This window comes from Balaenoptera acutorostrata, chromosome 8 (genome assembly GCF_949987535.1).
Source record: "Balaenoptera acutorostrata chromosome 8, mBalAcu1.1, whole genome shotgun sequence".
Taxonomy (NCBI): domain Eukaryota; kingdom Metazoa; phylum Chordata; class Mammalia; order Artiodactyla; family Balaenopteridae; genus Balaenoptera; species Balaenoptera acutorostrata.
In genome coordinates this window covers 30408486-30431146 of record NC_080071.1, presented here as the reverse complement: position 1 = coordinate 30431146, position 22661 = coordinate 30408486, and the positions used below count along the sequence as shown (strand labels likewise).

The following is a 22661-nucleotide window of genomic DNA, read 5'->3' as shown; positions in this document are numbered from 1 at the left end:
TTGCCTTGATGGAATTTACAGTTTAGTAGGGAAGCTAAACAATAAATAATCACATAATGCGTAATGACGATGGTATTATATGCTACAGAGGACAGGGACCTCGACAGTGAATAGCAGGTGTGGATGGAGTCAGGGAAAGCTCTTCCTCCCGCTCACCTTTCCTCCTTAGCTTACAGCGCCTCTGCTTACAGTTAGACTGTTGTCATTGTTCAAATTCCGAACTGGATGGCACTTCCCCAGTCAGGTCTTCCATGCTTATCCAATCTTTTATTCTTTTTTTTTTGTTTTTAAATTAATTAATTAATTTGTGGCTGCGTTGGGTCTTCGTTGCTGTGTGCAGGCTTTCTCTAGTTGCGGCGAGCAGGGCCTACTCTTCGTTTCGGTGAGTGGGCTTTTCACTGTGGTGGCTTCTCTTGTTGCGGAGCAGGGGCTTTAGGCGCGCGGGCTTCAGTAGTTGTGGCACGTGGGCTCAGTAGTTGTGGCTCGCGGGCTCTAGAGCACAGGCTCAGTAGTTGTGGCACACGGGCTTAGTTGCTCCGCGGCATGTGGTATCTTCCCAGACCAGGGATCGAACCCGTGTCCCCTGCATTGGCAGGCGGATTCTTAACCACTGCACCACCAGGGAAGTCCCCCAATCTTTTATTCTCCTGCATGGTTTGCTGAACTTTTCCTTCAGAGTCCTTGAATGAATCTGAACACTTGCATTTATTTACATTTGTTCCTGTCCCTTCCCACCCTCACACAGTAAGCTCCATGAGGTCAGGGAGGTAAAACATGAAATATATGTTCCATTTGGTCTGTTAATTATTCAATAAATTATATTAATTTAAAAAGCATGGAAGTTGTTTCATATAAGATTCTTAAAAACAAATATTTTGGCTCCAGATTCTAGGTAGGACAGGCATCAATTAAATAATGCAAAATACCAAAATTTTGTGCACCAGAAATTTGCTAGCCAGAAGCCTGCAATTTGAGACCTACTGCTTTTATATAAATAAATCTCTAGGGAAAGTTGAATAGAAATTTCATTTGCAAATAGAAATGATTATTAGAGGTCAGACCATAATCATTCTAAGGCACTGACTTTATTTCATTAAGAGCATGGTAATACACTAAGAATGACTTTTTAAAATTCAGTTTTTCTTTGAAAGATAAACAGCTGGCATCACTTGAAGTTTGTTTAAAAAAATTAAATATGATAAATCATGTTAAAATGTTTTGTAAACCTTAAAGGGATAGCATAGATGGAAAGTGTTACTATTATCGTAATTTAACCACTTTCTTTTTTTCTTTTCACACTTTTTTTTAACCACTTTCTTAATAACTTTTAATATAGCTTTGCACATTTGAAAAGCCAGTGAAAGTACTGCAGGTCTAAAATCTGACTATAAAGTCCTTTGTCTTTATTGACCTAATGATTCTTAAGAACTTTCAACTTGACCAAACTAGAAATACCAGTAGTTGACTTTAGTCTCAGCAGCTTGTATCTGCTCGCTCTGCGGAAAGATATGCACTGAGAAAAGACATCCTTCTTTTGATTCCTTGCCTGCAAGGAGGGGACAGAAGTGTGCACAAATAACAGTTCAGAGGGAAAAATGAAAAAATGGTAAATTGAAAGTACACAATTTCAGTTGGAACCACTGAATTTCCACTGAGTTACCCTTGGTAACTCTCTCCAGTGAAGATCCAATTTTATGGTTCTGTTGAAAGATAAACTGAGGCATATTAAAATTTTTAAAAGTTTGTTTGAGAAAAAATAACTCCTATTGGGCACACCAAACCAGAAGTGGTTAGAGGGGGTCTATTAATAAAAGCTAGGGGAAAGACTTTTATAGAGAAGAGGAGGAAGCAAAGCACAGAAATTATTTGATCGACTGTAGCTTAAGTAGTTGCCTTATTGGGGAAAGCCTAATTGGCTGTTCGTGATTGGTTGTCCTTAGGTTTTGATTTCTTAGCCTTGAGGCATGCAGGCTTAGGTTCTGATCGCTTATGTAGGCTGCTACATTAGGTGGCATTAAAGCCACCTTGGTCTAACGGCATCCTTGTTTAACTCATTTAACAAGTTCTCACCTTCAAGTTTCCTGTCTGTTGGATTATAGGCTACTCTATACCTTCTGTAAATAATTCCTTCTCTCAACTGATATTTCTTGAGTACTTACTATGTGCAGACATGGCATACTATGTGTCTCTAACATTTTAATCATCAATAACTAACCTCACCACCTTTTCCTAAACTTTTCCCTGCAAGCCTCCACTTACATCTTAAGAAACTTTTCTTTGGGAAGATGAGAGACATTCTTTAACAGTATAATCATTGGTAAGCATTCCCTTTCTTGTTCTCTCTCTCCCTCTCTCTCTCTTTCTCTTGAGCGTGCATGCACTTTTTTGGCCATGCTCTGAGCAACAAACTATAAAGGCTGAGTTTGCATAAGCTGAGTTGAGTGTTTTTAATACATTAAACTAATTAACAATTAGGTTAATCTAACACATTTTGTGATGCACAAAATCATTATTGGCTGCACGGTAATTGGGCATAAGTGGTAAGTATTTCACATAAATGACTGTAATTAGTATCACTTGTACATGGACAAAAAACATACTGTATGATCTATTACGAAAAAAAGATGAAAGGGAACTGAATGGTGCTGATGGCTGCTCTTTCATGCCCCTCTTAAGTTTCAGGACTCGATAATAAAAAAGTAACAGCAGTTATAGAGAGGAACATTATTCAGTGTATACAAGGTGTCAAGCACTGAGTGAAGTATTTAATATAATTACCATGTGTAATACTCACAACTTCATTCTGTAATTGATGCCATTCTGTAATTATGCTACCAGTTAAAAATGAAATGGAGCCATGAGGTTGAGAAATATATGCGAGATAGCACAGGGTGGGATTTGAGCTCAGATCTCTGTGACTCTGAGGCTTGACTCATTAAATTCTGTTTTCCTGTTTCTGAATCTCTTCCAAGGGGCCACAGATCCCTTTTTATTTAATTTATTTATTTACTTATTTAATTGAACTCTAGTTGATTTACAATGTTGTGATAGTTTCAGGTGTAGAGCAAACTGACTCAGTTCCATGTATATATATATATATATATATATATATATATATATATACTTTTTCAGATTCTTTTCCATTATAGGTTATTACAAGATATTGAATATAATTCCCTGTGCTATATAGTAGGACCTTGTTGTTTATCTATTTTATATATAGTAATGTGTAATGTGTATCCATTAATCCCAAACTCCTAATTTATCCCTCCCCCCTTTCCCATTTGGTGACCATAAGTTTATTTTCTATAACAGATCCCCTTTTCTCCAGCACAGCACACCCACAGATAAATTATTCCCCAGAGGTCTCTTTTGCCCTCCCTCTTCCCACACCACAGTCCACAGGGCTGAAGAGTGAGATATTTGGGGTGAGAAATGATGTGTGCTAGCTACTGCGATGGTATTAGGATATGTACCTCTGTCTGTCTCACTCCCTCTTTCCCTGAGGACCCCGAGAGAGATGTTCGCTTGAGGTAGTGTTTGCAAAGCCAAGCTGAGCAAGGGTTTGACTCCAAACTTCAGTTCAGGCCACTAGTGAGTTGGTCTAGAATCAGCAAACCATGGCCCACAAGTCAAATCCAGACTGTGGCCCGTTTTTGTAAATAAAGTTTTATTGGAACATAGCCACAGTCATTCATTTCCTACCATCTATGACTGCTTTTGTACTACATAGTCAAGGAATTGAGTTGAATAATTGCTTCAGCCCATATGGCCTAAAAAGCCTAAAATCTTTACTAACTGGCCCTTTATGGAAAGTGTTTACTGACCCTTGAACGAGGACATGTGGAAGGCTTCTTTTGCTCAGTTAGAAAGACCTCTAATGACGGTGGTCTTAACACAAATTAGACCACAAGTACTGTTCTGTCTGTTCATCTTCTCACTTCCTAAGTGTGGAATCTCACTTCTTTCATCATCATCATCACTATTATTTATGTGGCTGACATTGGATTAATCACCTTTACACACATTATCATTTACTTCTCATAACAACCCCTTGAGGTATAGGCAATCATTATCCCTGTGTTACAAATAATGAACTACTGGGGCTTGAGAGAGTAAGTAATCTGCCAATGGGAGGAAGTACCTGCCATAATTAAGGAAAAGGACAGATTAGGACAGATGAAGGACAGATGAAGAGAGAATGTTTGTCCCCATGCATAGAATAGGGAATTCAGGGAGAAGGCAAGAAGGGGCTGGCCCACAGCATCCGGATATATGGAATAGAGAAGTTACTGAGAGGGAGGAGATGCCTGACTGGCTTTGAGAAGCCCCATGGTCCAGCCATAAGGGAGAAAGAGAATGGGGAGGGACTCAGGTATTTTGCCCTGATGTGCTATAACCCATGGGAAGAATCCAGCTCATGAAACCACCACAGACTAGGTTCGTTCGATTACCCGAAAAACACTACATTCATGCAGGTGCCAACCTTTATTTTACCTCAGAAAATAACTCCAGTCCTCAATAGATGGTGGCCAACGAAACAGCCTCCATGTGAGTCACGTGACTAAAGCTCATTCTTTGGTTGAAAGGGTGAAGTCTTGTGCTTCTCCTAGAGGCCAACGTGAGGAATTACCTCTTTGCCTCTTTATAAACAGCACTGATTAAAAACAGAGTGCTGACCTACTAGAGAATGGACTTGAGGATATGGGGAGGGGAAAGGGTAAGCTGTGACAAAGTGAGAGAGTGACATGGACATATATACACTACCAAACGTAAAATAGATAGCTAGTGGGAAGCAGCCGCATAGCACAGGGAGATCAGCTCGGTGGTTTGTGAACACCTAGAGGGGTGGGATAGGGAGGGTGAGAGGGAGGGAGACGCAAGAGGGAAGAGATATGGGAACATATGTATGTGTATAACTGACTCACTTTGTTATAAAGCAGAAACTAACACACCATTGTAAAGCAATTATACTCCAATAAAGATGTTAAAAAACAAACAAACAAACAAAACAGAGTGCTGTTGCGTAGGAACATCTGATCATGATCAGGTAGCCTTCCCCTAACTTAATGAGATGGCCAGGTTGGTGAGTCAAAGAAGAGCTTCCCCAGCTCTGCACAGGAACCTGGCCACTCCACTTGTGTGCAGCAGCAGTAGATGAGCCTGGGAGCTGGACAAAATGTCAATCAAGAGCCTGGATTCAAATAATGCTCTACCCCTTAATACACATTGAGACATTGGGTAAGTTAGGCAGCCTCCATACACCTCTGTTTCCTCTTCTATTGTAAGGATTAAATGAAGTAATACGAGTAGAGCACTTAAACACATACCTTACTATTATTGCTAGTAGTAGTATAGCAGTAGTTATCCTAAAACTAGTTCACTAGTAGCAGGAATATAGCAGTAGCAGTAGTAGTAGGCATATTTTGCATGTACCAGTCTCTAGGACAATCAAGCTAATCACAGTGTCTTTATCATTTCAACAATCCTTTAACCAGAAGTCTTTAACATTATAAGGCTGTTTATATAATGAATCAATTATCGTTATCACTACTCTAACCCACTCAGTGTCTATATGCTGCCTTGCTTAGACCTCTTCCTGATCTAAAAACATGTTCTTCTTTGTAGAATAGTGATGTTCAATCAAAAATAATGTAGTCTTTTAAATCAAAACAGTAGAAAAATTGGAGATACTTTGCAGAACAAAAACTGTTCCTAGTGTTTCCAAAGAGCTATTTAGCTTTCAAACTCCCACAGAAGAATATTTCTGAGAAATCTTTGAGTTCACATGGGCAGCCCAAACGACAGTGAAGACTATTTGCAAATTGATGAAAACTATGTTTATTTCTTTTTATTACAGATTTTCCTCAGTGTCATAGTAGGAGCTTTAAATCTTGGCAATGCCTCTTCCTGTTTGGAAGCCTTTGCAGCTGGCCGTGCAGCAGCCACGAGCATTTTTGAGACAATGGACCGGGTATGTAAAAGCCAAAAGTAAGGGCCATTAGCAGGTTGGGGCTGGGGGGAGGAATGAACTCATGAGGAATTTATCCTCAATGTTAAAAAATATGAGAAACTATCACAATGCCCTTAATTCAGCAGTACTTAAATAAGTGCTGTCATGAGCCAGACCCCATTCTGAGCTGGCAGTGCAAGAATGAAATAGAACAAATAAGGCCCCTGCTCTCATATCATACGGGAAATAGGCAATACCGAAGTACGCACATTCAAAGACAAGATAATATTAGATGGTGATAAGTACTAGGAAGGAAATAAAATAGATCAGTGTGATAGTGGTTGGGATGGGGGAAGGAGCATTTAAATTTAGTGACAGTGACACCGTTTCTGAGCTGAGAACCCAAGGAGGTGAGTCAGCCATGCAAAAGGGGACTCGCGGGAGGAGAGATGCCTGAGAGGTGAGAGAAGGGAGGTATTCATGGAAGAGATCTCCAGGTTGGAAAAGGGCTTGGTGAATGCAAGGAACTAAAAGTCAGTGTGACTGAACAGAGTGAGCAAGAGACAGAGGCTGTAGGAATGGGAAGGGGCCAGATCTCACAGGACTTTAAGACCAAGTTCATAAGATTAGATTAACTTCTAAATGTGACAGAAAGTCTACAAGCTTGTAAAGGACCCTGGCAGCCTGGCTAGGATTTCCCTGGTTAAGTTATTGAAGGACATCAGAGGTCAAGCTAGAGAGGTCAAAATTCAAGAACAGAAGCGGGAGGTGGCAATATGTTGTTTTATATTTTAGGGTGTCATTTATTGGGGTATAAAAAGATTGTTGAAAGCCACATGGAGCTATCCAAAGTCTACCTCATTCTTAGGGTTGTTGCATGCTCAAATAAGATGACGAGTCTGAAAAGCCCCTGAAACGATTACAAAAAATTAAGGCATTTAAAAATTATTTTATTATTTTTACTAGAGACCAAAGAAGAAGAAATAGATGACACTGTAGCCACAAGTAGAGATATGATCATGAATTTCTCTCACTAGTGAGGGAGAGGGAAGAAGTTGACCCTGGAGTGTTCTGGTAGATGGAGATGACCCTCACTCTTGTCTGATGACCTAGCATGGTTAAGTTCTGAATTAGGCTCACCACTAACAACAACAGAGGTGGAATTCAGCATATCAGTTGAAAGTTGGTATATTTGAAGACACCACTTGAGGACGTTCAGTTAGTTTTAATCATCATCTACAATAGATACTCAAATGTTGGGTACTACTGGACCTTGGCCTCTTGAGATGCCTCTACTTCCTCAAGTGAATGAATGGATGTATCACCTGTCTAGTTAGGTTACAGTGATGATTATATAAACGAAAAAAGCATATTAAAACACCTTGTACATTGTCTTCTGTGGTATCTCAATTTACAATACTCCATAATAATATCAATATATTATATACTAATATATTAATTATAGATCAATACTATATATTTCCATAATATCTTACGGAAAAACCCAAACGAACTTTTTGGCCAACCTATTATATTATTTTATTGTCATTATGTAATAATATATCATAGTATACAATAAATACTAATTAATTAAATTAATGTGATAATATTTTATACCAATTATATGATCATTGACATATTTTATATTAATTATAATTAATTGTATATTAATTATTTATGTAAGTTTGGTTATATATAAATATATGTAATATATTAATACTATTATATAGTAATAGTAATTACAATAGTAATAATCTCACATTAATTTCTCAGTGAATAGTAGTGAATATTATTACTATCATTAATGCATATTTAATGTGGAAGCAACTTATCTTTGGCATATCACTGCAGTGTTTTACCTGATTGTTATTCTGCTTTATGAATCAGTTCAAACCGAGATGGACAGTAAATGCATATAATACATGCTGTTGCTATATTCCTTTTATATTCTACTCCAGAAACCCCTCATTGACTGCATGTCAGAAGATGGTTACAAGCTGGATCGAATTAAGGGTGAAATTGAATTCCATAATGTGACCTTCCACTATCCTTCCAGACCAGAGGTGAAGGTAAGTGCCAATTTCTTCTTTGATGATTCATTTCCAGAGCCACAAAATAATTGTTTTTATGAAGCATGACTTATTTTCCAGGAACGAGGCAGGGAGACACGTTTCTCTGGAAGTATCCTCAGGTGTCTTGTCGTTCCTCAGGCCACAAACCATATTCCTTGTGATAATAATATATGCAAATCTCTCTGGTGGGAACACAGCCTGGTAGCACATTCAGGTTAAGTCAACTGAGTGATGCTCTGTTAAAATGAGTGGCAGATCCTGTCACTGTGAGCACAAGCTAAACAAACTGCAAAACAATCAGAACAATCCAGAAGGGTAGCTTATCAACCACCTCCTTAAAGCCTGCAGAAGGCAGGACACTGAGTGGGTAGGGTATGAAGTGGCAAAGGAAAGCTGCTGTCTTTGACGTTTTTTATTTCCTATCCGTAAGTTCACAAGGATCTCTATATCAGTCCTTGAAGGAAAGGTAATCTTGTGATATTATGGTCACATGTCTTGTACTAGGTAATTGTCCAGGGCACATGGTGAAGAAAATTTAGTTTTCCCGCACCTACTGAGCAAGTATCTTTAAAGCCAATTTACCCCACAGGAAAATTAGGATCTACTCCCCAAATGAACTGGCTTTGGGAGGAGACTTATTCCTCATTTTTAAAAGAGTATCTTTAGCCACCCTTTCTTTTTACTTTTTTTAATTGAAATATAGTTGATGTACAATATTGTGCTGGTTTCACGTATACTACATAGCGATTTCACATTTGTATACATTATGAAATGATCACCACGATAAGTCTAGTAACCATCTGTCCCCATACAAAGTTACTACAATATTATTGACCATATTCCTTTTGCTGTATATTATATCCACGTGCCTTTGTTTTATAACTGCAGGCTTGTACTTCTTTATCCCCTTCACTTATTTTCCCCTCTGGGAACCACTCCTTTGTTCTCTGTATCTCTGAGTCTATTTTCATTTTGTTTTGCTTGTTTGTTTATTTTGTTTTTTAGATTCCACATGTAAGATCATACAGTATTTGTCTGTCTCTGTCTAACTTATTTCACTTAGCATAATACCTTCTAGATTTATCCATGTTGTCACAAATGGCAAGATTTAATTTTTTATAGCTGAGTAATATTCCATTGTGTGTGTGTGTGTGTGTGTGTGTGTTTATATGTGTATACCACATTTTTTTCATTCATCTATCGATGGATACTTAGGTTGCTTCCATATCTTGGCTATTGTAAATAATACTGCAATGAACACTGGTATGCATGTATCTTTTCAAATTATTGTTTCTGTTTTCTTCTGGTAAATACACAGAAGTGAAATTGCTGGATCATATGGCAGTTCCATTTTTAATATTTTGAGGAAACTTTGTACTCTTTTCCATAGTTAGCTACCCTTTCTTAATACTATTTCTATTACCCCCACAGAACTCAATCCCATGCAACTGAATTCTAATACTACATACTTATAATGTAGGTAAATATATATATATATATATATATATATATATACACACACACACTCACACCTCATACATATCTGTATATAAAACATAGTTACATATATTCTGATAACATTTCTGAAGTATATTTTTGATTACTATAATATAGCACATATATATATATAAACATTAAATGTCAACATATGTAAAAGTGCTTTGTGAAATATAGATCACAAGGTAGTACTTACTCAGTAAAGATTTTTGAACAGATGACTGAAAGCTTCATTTATAATATCTGTTCGGAGCTAGTTCATAATAGCTGTTCAACAAATATCGGTTGAATTGAAATACATTTATGTCATTTCTGTTTTATCTTCTATTCCCAATGCCAGTAGTTTGTTTTAATAAAGTCTTCTGCTGCTAAGTGGCTTTCTCCCCTAAGCTAATTGGGACAGTCTCCTTGAGGTATCCTGACATGTCAGAAACATTTTAAATTAGATTCTGGAACATACTTTTCAAAGTCGGCCTGGCTTATTTACTTCAACAGTGTTTTATTTGTTGGCTACAGCTATCAGTTTATTACTAAGTAATGTGCTAAATGCTAAAACCACATCCTAGGCATTGTTTACTAATTTTTCTGGTTATTGAGGGAAATCAGTGGATATTGCTGTGAGGGCATAAGTAAACACATACACAGTGCCTTCACAAAGCATTCTAACTTGTAGCCTAATTGACAGCAATCTGAACATTGCTCTTTTCTTTTCTCTGCAGATTTTAAATAACTTAAGCATGGTCATTAAATCAGGGGAAATGACAGCTATGGTAGGATCCAGTGGAGCTGGGAAAAGCACGGCACTGCAGCTCATTCAGCGATTCTATGACCCCAGTGAAGGCATGGTGTGTATTTTCTAGAAACTTCTTAATCCACGGGAATAGGAAATTGCAAATGGTTATACATTGGTCAGACACAAAGGCCTAGCATACACTGAGACCATCCTGACATCTGCATAGTTGACAATGATTTTTGACGGAACCAACTGGACTAATTCCCTCCATGGTGGTTGTGTTCGATAAATAACCAGTCTATCTGTTCAGTGATGTAACTGAATGTGCAGATACATTCAAAATGGTATTGCTACCTCTTCAGCGAGGGAACATTTCCATCTCTTTCTTCTTATTGTAACAAAATTATTATTGTTCCCTAAGGTTCTCCAAACGCTAAGTATAAGAAAGCTTACATGACCAGAATTAACAGAGAACAGCTCTTGATTATTGCTTTGAGAAATTAGGTTAAAAAACTACTGTCTCTTTCTCCTTGTGTTTATCTGACTATAAGCATAGATTGAAACTAAAAAAATATATATTAATAGTTGCTATTTATCAATATTATATGTCAAGTGCTTTATGAAAATCATCACTTATTTTCACAGTGACCTCCATAGATAAATATGCCCGTTTTGCAAATGAGGAAGGAGAGAGATTGAGATCTGAACCCAGATCTGTTGGATGCCAAAGGCTGTGCTCTTTTCACTCTGCCTCAAAATCATTCTTGTCAACATCTCCTTGATACCTTTAGATAGGATCATTTGACTGTATATTAAATGACTTCCATGCAATGAGCTCTATATAATGCATGTACTGTCAGAGGTGACATGGCAAATGTGATAGAGTTTTCTTTTTTCACAGACAGTTTGTTCTCTGATTGGGTATTCTTTGCTACATACCACCATAACTATATTCTGAATATATAGAAATCATGTTTTCTTGATGTAAAATTTTTACTTTTTTCTAATAGCAATATTTATTTACTTATCACACTTACAGTTTCAATTGCTTTTGAACAGCCAAGTGTCATTTGATGAATCTGGCCAGAAAGTAAGATTTTGTTCTAAACATATATATACAAGATAGAGATCATTGCTTATTTTCTTTGTGTCTTTTGAAGTTCATTTTGGCCTCAAGTCAAAAGATAAAAATATTCAAAGTATGGTGAATAACGGACTCTACTCTTTATTAAAGAATTAAAAACTTTTCTACTCCTGGGCCAATCATGTTAAACTATATCAAGTGATCTTTATATCAATTGTGTTTCTACAGTGAATTGTCCTACAGCTATACTTGATTTCAATTTATGTTGTCATCCTTATATTAACAACCACATTGTAAGAGGAATTGTTTCTTTTACAATCTCGTTGGTCTCTTTTTTTTCTCCCCATAGGTCAAGTACAACCTGGTAGTATGACTCAGAACTCTGAAGGATTCCAAGAGAAGTGACCTTGTATTCTTGTTCTCTAGGTGACCTTGGATGGCCATGACATTCGCTCTCTTAACATTCAGTGGCTTAGAGCTCAGATCGGGATAGTGGAGCAAGAGCCTGTTTTGTTTTCCACCACCATTGCAGAAAATATTCGCTATGGCAGAGAAGATGCAACGATGGAAGATATAGTCCGAGCTGCCAAGGAAGCCAATGCCTACAGCTTCATCATGGACCTGCCACAGGTATCCCTAGCCTCTCATTCCAGAGGGAAACCCAGAAGTCATAGAAGGCAAACAATTTACACAGTAATGTGCATTTCTTTTCATTTGATTACTAAATTATTAAATTCTTAATGTCATGTTTTAATTTTTTTTTTTTAAAGCTTTATTGTTTTTTTTTTTTTTAATTTTTTTTAATTTATTCATTTATTTATTCATTCATTTATGGCTGTGTTGGGTCTTTGTTTCTGTGCCAGGGCTTTCTCTAGTTGTGGCAAGCGGGGGCCACTCTTCATCGCGGTGCGCGGGCCTCTCACTATCGCGGCCTCTCTTGTTGCGGAGCACAGGCTCCAGACGCGCAGGCTCAGTAATTGTGGCTCACGGGCGTAGTTGCTCCGCGGCATGTGGGATCTTCCCAGACCAGGGCTCGAACCCGTGTCCCCTGCACTGGCAGGCAGATTCTCAACCACTGCGCCACCAGGGAAGCCCCATGTTTTAATTTTATGCCCAGAAATGTATCTTGAGTTTCTCCCCTTTGTCTGAAAATATGTTGTTGTTAATATATTAAAAACCTACCAAACTGGGGTAGCTTTCTTTTATAAGCTCCTTTGACCCAGATACAATTTCCGTATTCTGTCCATTAAGCATTTGTCTAAGCGGATGATAAATTTGTCATGTGGCAGTAACTTTCACAATGCCCTTTTGATGTCTATCATTGTCACTGCTCTTTAATTTTCTTGTGCTTGGGCAGCTAATACTGTGTCTTCAGTACTGTATCTCACATATTAAAATTTCCTCATTTATCTTCATTTTATACAACACGACAACAAAAACCAACTCCCTAATAATATACTTGTATGGATTTTGCGGCCAGTGGTCTGCTAAATGGAAGAGTTATTATTACTAGTGTACGTATAGTTAGTGCTTACTACATATCAGGCACTGTTCTAAGCACTTTACATCTATTAATTCATTTAACTCTCACAATCATCCTGTCAGGCAGCTACTATTATTATCCGCATCTACCGATGGAGAATTGAGGTTCCAAGAGGTCAAATCACTTGCTCAAGGCAGGCGAGACAAGGATCTCATCCAGGTGGTCTGGCTCCAGAGTCTGTGCTCTAGAATACTTCCTACTCAGCCTTCTAAAATGTTTGTATGAATAGGATTTCAGCTGTGAGTATTATATAGTCTAGTGGTTAAAAAGTATAAAGCTTTAGAATCAGCCTGCCTCCATACAAATCCCAGCTTCTCTACTTGCAAGCCTTATGAACTTGGGCAAGTCACTTTTCCCCCTCAGGCCCCAGTATTTCCTTATGCATCAATTGAGCAGAATAGTAGTACCTAACTCATGTGGCATCTGTGAGGACTAAATATGACGATATGTGTAGAGAGCTCAGATTCATGCTTTCTACATGGTAGGTGCTCAACTCATGTTGGCTGATAATAAGCAAGATAAGAGTCTGACCACAATGCCCCATTGTGAGATTCCAATATAACGCTAGACATGCAAGATACTCGGTAACTGTTTGCTATTCATGATAATGATTTTAAAGCTACTTTGATCTTTCATTCATAATATATAGACAGTTTTAGCGTTGTGTTTTTCTGTGTTGTCTAGCTAGAGAAAAGAGACAATGCTTTGATACATGCTCTAATCCTCTAAGATGGATTTTCAGGACCCTGATCCACTTTTATTGTGGTGGAAACATTTTATTTGAAGTTGAGCTAAAGAGAAACATTTTTACATCCCAGAAGGAAAGGATAAATCAATATCTTTATTTTATACACACATATTGATTAGATAATACCCTGTTTCAGGAAAGAGTCTTTTTAAGTGAAAGGCGGACCTGTGAAAATTCATGCTTGAGGAGGAAGCTAGAAAGGACCTTTGTAAAGAATCGGTCAGGATCCTTCAAATTCTTCCTCTTCATTACCAATGTCACCTTCTTCCTAGCAATTTGACACTCTTGTTGGAGAAGGAGGAGGTCAGATGAGTGGCGGCCAGAAACAAAGACTAGCCATTGCTAGAGCCCTTGTCCGAAACCCGAAGATCCTACTTTTGGACATGGCCACCTCGGCACTGGACAATGAGAGTGAAGCCATGGTGCAAGAGGCACTGAGTAAGGTTTGTTGAAAGTCTGAGTTCCTTTCATAAGTCTGTGTGGAAATTCTTGTGTTGCTGTAGGGAAGGCAGCTGTGGAGAGAAGAGAGACAGAAAGAGGGACAGAGAAGGACTACATGGGTCAGTGTATCCATGTGGAAACTATTGGCTCACCACTATGTTCCTCACAGTTGAATGGAAGACATTATGATTTGCTTCTAAAAGCTGCACGTGTAAAATTTTAAATCTTGTTAAGTCTAATGTAAAATATGTGATTTAAAAAATTTCCATTTTGGTTTTCAGCTGTTGATTAATAGCAGCAACCGGACCGATTGCTGATTGGTGTGATGTGATGTGATGGCATTTATTAGCCACAAGAAAGCACCCTGGCATTTTCTAATGTCTGTACAGCCTATTTAAGGATCTTCCCAGGAACTGAGGCTCTGCCTTACTTGTGGATTCAGAGACTGCCCAAATGTCAATGTCAGCTCTGTCTTACAGTCTGGCTTAACTGTGCACTGTACACTCTTACAGGTTCAGCATGGGCACACAATCATTTCCGTCACTCATCGCCTATCCACGGTTAGAGCTGCAGACGTCATTATTGGTTTTGAACGTGGTACAGCAGTGGAAAGAGGCACCCATGAAGAACTGTTGGAAAGGAAAGGAGTTTACTTCACTCTAATGACTTTGCAAAGTCAAGGAGATCAAGCCTTTAATGAAAAAGACATAAAGGGCAAGTGCCTTTTCCATTATGCTTGTACATTACATTAAATAATTAGCTATATATAATGTTTTTTGGATTTCTATGCATTTTAATATACAGTATCTTATTTGTTCTACTCAGAGCCCTGGGAGACATTGTATAGATGATAAAGGAAAGAACAATGCTCAGGAGGTTTAGTTATTGATCAAGTCATAGAGCTAAAACACAGGTCCTTTGTGGAAGAACTTTCAATTCCATCCCTTTTTTCCCTCACAGCTTGCAAATAGGAGAGTCTTCCTAGAGTGTCCTGCACTCAGTAGGAGCTCTCCTCTAGTTGGCTGAGTGAATTAACCAATGACTAAAAAGGTTTATGCTTATTTTCACTAATGTAGATAGATACTTCAGGCCCTAGTGTACCTTCTCTTTTTCAATCTGAATTTTCAGGTTTGGTGGTTTACCGCAACCTACATTAACCAAACATTCCAAACTTTCTCTACCATATCACATCTGGATTTGTGAACACCATTGGGTAAAATGACTGTATACATTTAACATATGTGATTTATTCTGAAAAGTTTTGGTTTTTTTTTTTTTAACTTGGTGCATCTATCATTTTTTTTTTGCCACCTCTAGTGGGCTTCTCATAAGTTTTTTTGTGGTTCATATCGGCTATATCTATAGGTTATCTATTTCTGTGGTGATAACACATAGGCTATCATATAGTTCAAAAGATTCAATCTTGCTCAGTATTTTGATTTTTTTGTTGTTGTTTTTGTTAGAATGTGCTGGACAAGTGCTAACTTTCATTTATTGCAATAAAGTTAATAGACTGTTTTAGCATCAGACACAGTAATGATATGCTAGGGAAATATAGTAAATAATAATTTTATTTTGATATGGTTCTGCTTATTGTATACACTAAGGGATCACTTGTGTTGTGTTGAATAGGAAAAGATGAAACTGAAGATACCTTACTTGAGAGAAAACAGACCTTTAGCAGAGGGAGCTACCAAGCTAGCTTAAGGTAAGCTCAAGTCACGGGGCAGATTTTTAAGTTTTCAAATGTTCTTACGAGCCCTCTGCAGCTAAGATCCTCTGGCAATACCTCAGGTACAACCTGGAGAGCCCTTACTTAAGCACAGCCCCAGGTCTTGGGTAATAATGAACATGCAAATGAATACTTGGTTACTATATTGACATTTCTGTCTCCAATTCATAGAGATTTTTTGTTTAAATTTGGCTTCTCATTTTATTGAGGGTAGGGGTCATGATAAAGATGCTCTGTAGTTAAAATGTTGTTTATTAAGCTTAGAAAGGGGATTTTTGAAAAATCTGTTTAGACTTGTCTCCCAAAGCTAACTGTGGTATTAAGCACTGTCTTAAATGGAGGTCAAATTCATGCCTTTAGCTTCATTCTTTAACCTACTGAGCTGTAATTGAATTACAAATATTTCTGCTCCCAGAATTACCCGTCCAAAGTCAAATCATTCTTTAACTAGATGAAATAAGAGATTCATTGTCTGACGTTTAAAGAGAATTTTCCTAAACATGATTTTTTTTTCCTAGATCAACACATGGGCATTGACTTCCAAAGCATATTTTTGGAGCATGCTATATAGCAAGACTATAAATTTAGCTTTTCATTCTGGTTTAAAAGTTTCAAAAACAAAATAGTTACTTTAATGTTAAAAGTCTATGTATTAAGAATAATTCTGCCCAGGAGTATTTGTCTATATTTGTGAAAATGTTATTCAAGATCTTTTTTTCTTAAGGTAGGAAACAATTTGTAGGCAACAGACTGACAGCATATTTCTCCACTATGGAGTTTACCATTTCTAGGACATTTAATTCAAGGCCGTGCTCTGAACAAAGACTCAGTTTAGGACTTGCTCATTCAAGGTAGCTAATTGTTTATTGAAAAATGGTTAAAGAAGCTTAAAATATAATATTCAGGTAACAACTCCAAATAGTTCAAACACAGATTTACTTACTTTTAATATTCACTGATTTTCATTTTTCCTTTTAAGAACAAGTCTATTCAGAAAAATTCTAAGAAATGCTAGTTTTATTGAATTTTTTGAATTTGGAAAGTAATAAAACAATAGCTTCATGTTTCTCTATAAAATAAAAGCTATAAAAATTGCCAAAAATGTTAGGCAATTTTTATAGACATCTGGTATTATGTTTAACCAGCTTTTTTTCTGATTGGAAGAAAGAAAATTATAAAGGTCATTAGAATCACAATCTGAAGATACCAACTAACTTCTTAAAAACAGAAAATGACTAGGCAACTCTTTTGATCACTAAGTTAAGGGTTGCAAAGAGGAGATGTATCTCATGGTCATGTCAACAAGAAAATTAATATTTTCTTAATTTTTCAGATGAACAAAATTTTTCCCATTCTACGTAGTTTACTTACAGTTTACTATTAGGAACAGATAACCATTTTTAATATAAATATTTCCTATTTGGCTATTAGTTCTCACAAATTCTCCATTTTGGTGACTAGGAAGAGAAACACAGAAATACCACCTATACACAGAAAGTAGCTATTAACCTCCTGCAGAGAAAGATTTATAAGTTTGAGTAAGAATGTCTGTTAAAAATATCTTATTTTGTATGCTGACAGATCTTTTTTTTAAGATGACTCATTGAAATGTTCATTTGTATCTTATTTCCTTGGCTTCAGTCCTTCTGATGCCTAAGTCTCTCTTTAGTAATATATTTTAGGTTCAGGAACAATTTCATGGATGACAGTAATTTCCTAAATAATAATGTTGAGAGAGAGAACATATATTCCCAAATTACCTGTTTTTATTTGTGGTGAGAAGTGGTACTCGGCTCCTGAGGAAGGGAGGGGCAGATGTTGTAAGTTTCTGAAAAGGGTTGTGATAGAACTCTAATGTTGGTGTTTATGGCAGACCAGAGGAGGCAGGTCAGGCCCCTGTCTTGCACCCTTACTGCCCATGGTCTCACTGGGACAGCTTATGCTAGACAGGTGGAATGGTGGGCAACAGGGAATGAGAGAAAGAGAGATTTAAGAAATAGAAGATGAAGTAGTAGAAATTTGAGGGGACGAGGATCAAGGTCTTCCATGCTCAGAACTGGGCTGTAGGCAACTATATTTTGATGCCCTCTTCTTCTGAGCGTACTCCTACCTTGGCTTCTACTGCTCTGAGTTTCTTTTTAGGCTCATAACCTTAAGTCTCAGCCCTGTCATGCACTCTGCTCTCTCTAGCTGACACATACCTATCTCTCACACCTTCGGGAGATGACCTCTCAACCTTAGTTAACCTAACTTAAAGAGATGACTCTATTGCCGCAGAGTTTCAGGCCAAGTGGGAGGGGATTGGGGTGTCCCGGAGGCCAGTTTGGTAGCAGGGAATCGGGGTGGTGTGGTTTCATGCCTGATCGCAATGAGACTTGGCAATAGTCTGAGCAAGAGCAAGGAAGATGAAGGACTTGACATAAATGCACCTGTTGAACCTGGTGACTAAGGGGATGGTGATGCCATCAACAGAACGTGGGAACAAATTAGAGTCATGCAGTTGATGCGTTGCTGCCTTCTCAAGAAGGCTGCATGAGCATCAATAATAGGCAGGCACCACCTTGGTATTTGTTTTAGTCTAACTTCACCTGGATACAGATGATAGAGAGAGACTTATGAATAGCTCCATCTAGATTGCACTACCACAGCCGATGCAGGTCTCCTCATCTCTAAATCACTCTCTTTACGCCGTACTTCTTCAGATTAAGTGCTTTGATAGTGTAACTTCTACCTCTCAAGTCTTCAGGATTGCCTCTATCACTTGACTCTATTTGCAAATGGCTAAAAACCTAAGCCAACCTGATTTAACCTTTAAAGGGAAAGAATAAGTTAACATAACTCAATAAATAGTCCAAGGAGGCTTTGGTATCAAACAAGGCTGAGGCTTCGATGATTTGTCCAAGATACATACAGTTTCTTTCTCTTCCCTTCTCTGCTCTACTTATTTTTCAGTATTCATTTTTCAGGAAGCTTCTTTCCTTGACATAATTGCCAACAGCTTCCAGTGTCACATACTTTCAAGTTTAATCTAGAGGAGAGTAGGAGTCTCCTTCCCAGAAATCTCAGGGAAAAAACAAAACAATTTGAATCAATCACTTCATGTATCTGCTCTATACTAAGTATATAAAACTAGTAATTCTGTCTCCACACTTCTCTTTATACTGTTCTGTCAATCAGCAATGCTCTTCCCTCCAGCCTACAGATACCCAGATCCTACCTTAACCACCTCCTCTGTGAAACCTTTTATGGTAACACCTGACATACATTCCTTTTTCCTTTAAATTTCCATACTGCTTATTTAAATCTGCCTTATAGCACTTACCACATTCTCCCTTACATCAGGGTTGGATGCATGCATTGTTCTTCCATAAAGCTTTAAGCTCCTTAGGGAGAAGTCTGTAACTGACCAGTCTTTGTATCCCCCAAAGCACCTGGCACTGGTTTGCATGTTGTAGGTGCATGGTAAGCTTCTGTCGAGTGAATGAATGAACACACCAAGTTAAATTATATTTCAATAAGAGATTTGTTAACTAAATCCATCCCTATGGGCAGTATATAGCATGGAGAAAACCTCACTAGGGGCCCTCTTTCCTCCTACCGGTCCATTGGTATCCAGGTGGCATTATGCTAAAGCAAACATCAGGGTGAAAGAGAAAGAGAGAGAGGGAGAGAAGGAGAGATATCAAAACTACAACCTACAAACAGAAGGGAGGTAACAGTGATGGACCATTGCCATTATAGCAATTAGTAGAACCATGTGGGTTTGGAATGGATTTGAGTCTTGGACCATTTTTTGGTGGACTAGTGGAACAACTTTGCCCCCCTTCTCTTTCTCCCTCCTCGGTTATACTCTGAATCAGGGTCTAGCCTGCTGTCCACAGCAACCAAACTGATTAGCTTTGCCTTAAGAATAGCTCTATCAAACTTGATCAGGAAGCTCCCTTATCTGCTTACCATGTAACCTAGCAGACATTTCTGTTCATTTGACACAAGTGATGTAAACTCAGAACCAGCTGAGTCCTGTTCCAACCTGCCCATAATTTACAGGCTAATTCATCTTTCTGTTTACTTCCAGAGCTTCCATCCGGCAACGGTCCAAGTCTCAGCTTTCTTACCTGGGACCTGAACCTCCATTAGCACTTGTAGATCATAAGTCTACTTATGAAGAGGACAGAAAGGTCAGGTACCGATCGCTCATGGGGGGATGAAAGAAGTCTCTCCTGGAGACTACTGTATGCCCTTTAAGTGAAGATGAGTTTTCAAGGCCTTTATCTAGTATTATTTCACTAAGTCAAACTAAATGGGAGACTCCATTAAGACCTGATGGGAACTCTAAATTTTACATAATGTTTTACATGGTATTTTAAAAGAAACACAAATTAATTAAATACTTTTAAGAATACATGGTAACTAAAACTGAGCTATTAAGGGTTAATTGATAGTTCTTAGATGAACCATTCTAATAAACACAAGCAAATTACAGGTACTTAGCAGATTATTTGATTATGTAGGTATCCTTAAAAAATTTTTAAGAATATCTGAAAACTGTTTTTGTAAAATTTTAAATCTCCTTCTTAAATTATAATAACCTTGGCAAAAGTGTTTGACAACAGAAATATTTGATATACAAGTTATCACAAATTTTAAATTAATGGGGACTGATTAGGTTTTATGGGCATTTGTTCAGTTCATACAATTTTATAATAATTGTTTAAGGGTGCATTTAAAATTAACACTATTAATTTTAGCATCATTCAAAACAACATAAAAATGAAAGAGATAGGAGAAGAATCAACACATGTAACAATATTAAACTTTCTTCATCAGGATGTCTATTGCTGTGGTGGGTACAGTCTAACTTTCACATAAGGTGAACATCCCTCCTCCTCAAATCCTTGCTTAATCACTGAACTTCATTCTTCAGCCCTGATACTCCCATTTTCGATCCTCCATTACTCTTCATTTGAATCTTTTCATGGCAGTTTTCTTATTGAGGCTTATTTCAGGTCATGTTGTCTTATCCTGTTACTAAATTATAAGCTTCTTAAAGTTAGTGACTATATATTATTTATGTTTGTATCAACTTGGGCACCTTGCTTTGCCCTGAGAATAGCTCTGTCAAACCTAACCAGAAGGTCCTTTATTTGGTAACCATGTGACCTAGCAAACATTTCTGTTTATTTGACACATGTAAACCTAGAATCTGTTGAGTCCCATTCCAACCTGCCCATGATCTACAGACTCTTTCATCTTTCTGTTTAGTTACAGAGCTGCACGTAGTAGGACATCAAGGGATTTTAAAACTAGGATGAAAAATTAAATTTTTATAGTAAAATAAGGTCCAAATCACAAGATATACCAAAGAAAATGAGTCAGAGAATATTTTAATTACAAGCACATCCATTGTACATGATGTAATTTCAAATTGTCTTTAAACAATTTCAGTATGAGAATCCATTTTGGAAGTAATTATAAACACTGATTCACAATGCCAAATTTGGAATAAAGTACTACTTAACGATCTTATGACTATGATGGAAGGATTTAAGGCTCTCTTTTGGTTTTAATATATTGATAATAAATAGATATAGGTCTCAATATCTAATAGAGTTGGTTTAAATAAATTTCATAGAAGAACACCTTGTCTCAGAAGCAGCAGGATGAATCCAGTGAGAGAAAACGTTTAGCAAGCATGGTTGCTTACTTCATCTTGCAATTAAGGACTCAGCACCTCTTCTAGTTCTAGAAACAGGTTCTTCATTTATGTCCATGGTGCTGCCACTCATAACTACAAGATGTATTACGTAAGGAGTTTAATAAGCTTCAAGGGAGAAAGAACTAAACACTGCACTGACGTTTCAAACGTAACAGTACCAATCATATTCAATTTTTGAAAAATAAATTTATTTATTTTATTTATTTATTTTTGGCTGCATTTGGTCTTTTTTTTAAACATCTTTATTAGAGTATCATTGCTTTAAAATGGTGTGTTAGTTTCTGCTTTATAACAAAGTGAATCAGTTATACATATACATGTGTCCCCATATCTCTTCCCTCTTGCGTCTCCCTCCCTCCCACCCTCCCTATCCCACCCCTCTAGGTGGTCACAAAGCACCAAGTTGATCTCCCTCTGCTATGCGGCTGCTTCCCACTAGCTATCTATTTTACGTTTGGTAGTGTATATATGTCCATGCCACTCTCTCACTTTGTCTCAGCTTAACCTTCCCCCTCCCCGTAACCTCAAGTCCATTCTCTAGTAGGTCTGCATCTTTATTCCCGTCTTGCCCCTAGGTTCTTCTGACCATTTTTTTTTCTTTCTTTTTTTCTTTTTTTTAGATTCCATATATATGTGTTAGCACACGGTATTTGTTTTTCTCTTTCTGACTTACTTCACTCTATGACAGTCTCTAGGTCCATCCACCTCACTACAAATAACTCACTTTTGTTCCTTTTTATGGCTGAGTAATATTCCATTGTATATATGTGCCACATCTTCTTTATCCATTCATCTGTTGGTGGACACTTAGGTTGCTTCCATGTCCTGGCTATTGTAAATAGAGCTGCAATGAACATTCTGGTACATGACGCTTTTTGAATTGTGGTTTTCTCAGGGTATATGCCCAGTAGTGGGATTGCTGGGTCATATGGTAGTTCTATTTTTAGTTTTTTAAGGAACTCTATACTGTTCTCCATAGTGGCTGTATCAATTTACATTCCCACCAACAGTGCAAGAGGGTTCCCTTTTCTCCACACCCTCTCTAGCATTTATTGTTTGTAGATATTTTGATGATGGCCATTCTGACCAGTGTGAGATGATATCTTATTGTAGTTTTGATTTGCATTTCTCTAATGATTAAT

At 37.5% G+C, this 22661-nt stretch overlaps 1 protein-coding gene across 2 annotated transcripts in view; it reads left to right on the top strand.

Annotated features, from left to right (window-relative positions):
* Positions 1 to 22661, top strand: part of ABCB11 (ATP binding cassette subfamily B member 11) — a 94645-nt gene that overhangs the window by 37621 nt on the left and 34363 nt on the right. For both annotated transcript variants that reach the window (XM_007183231.2, XM_057551808.1), the window contains exons 11-18: positions 5861 to 5974; positions 7912 to 8022; positions 10242 to 10367; positions 11766 to 11969; positions 13903 to 14073; positions 14584 to 14785; positions 15704 to 15779; positions 19879 to 19981. In XM_007183231.2, coding sequence (XP_007183293.2) covers positions 5861 to 5974; positions 7912 to 8022; positions 10242 to 10367; positions 11766 to 11969; positions 13903 to 14073; positions 14584 to 14785; positions 15704 to 15779; positions 19879 to 19981 — 1107 coding nt within the window. The remainder of the gene's footprint in view (positions 1 to 5860; positions 5975 to 7911; positions 8023 to 10241; positions 10368 to 11765; positions 11970 to 13902; positions 14074 to 14583; positions 14786 to 15703; positions 15780 to 19878; positions 19982 to 22661) is intronic.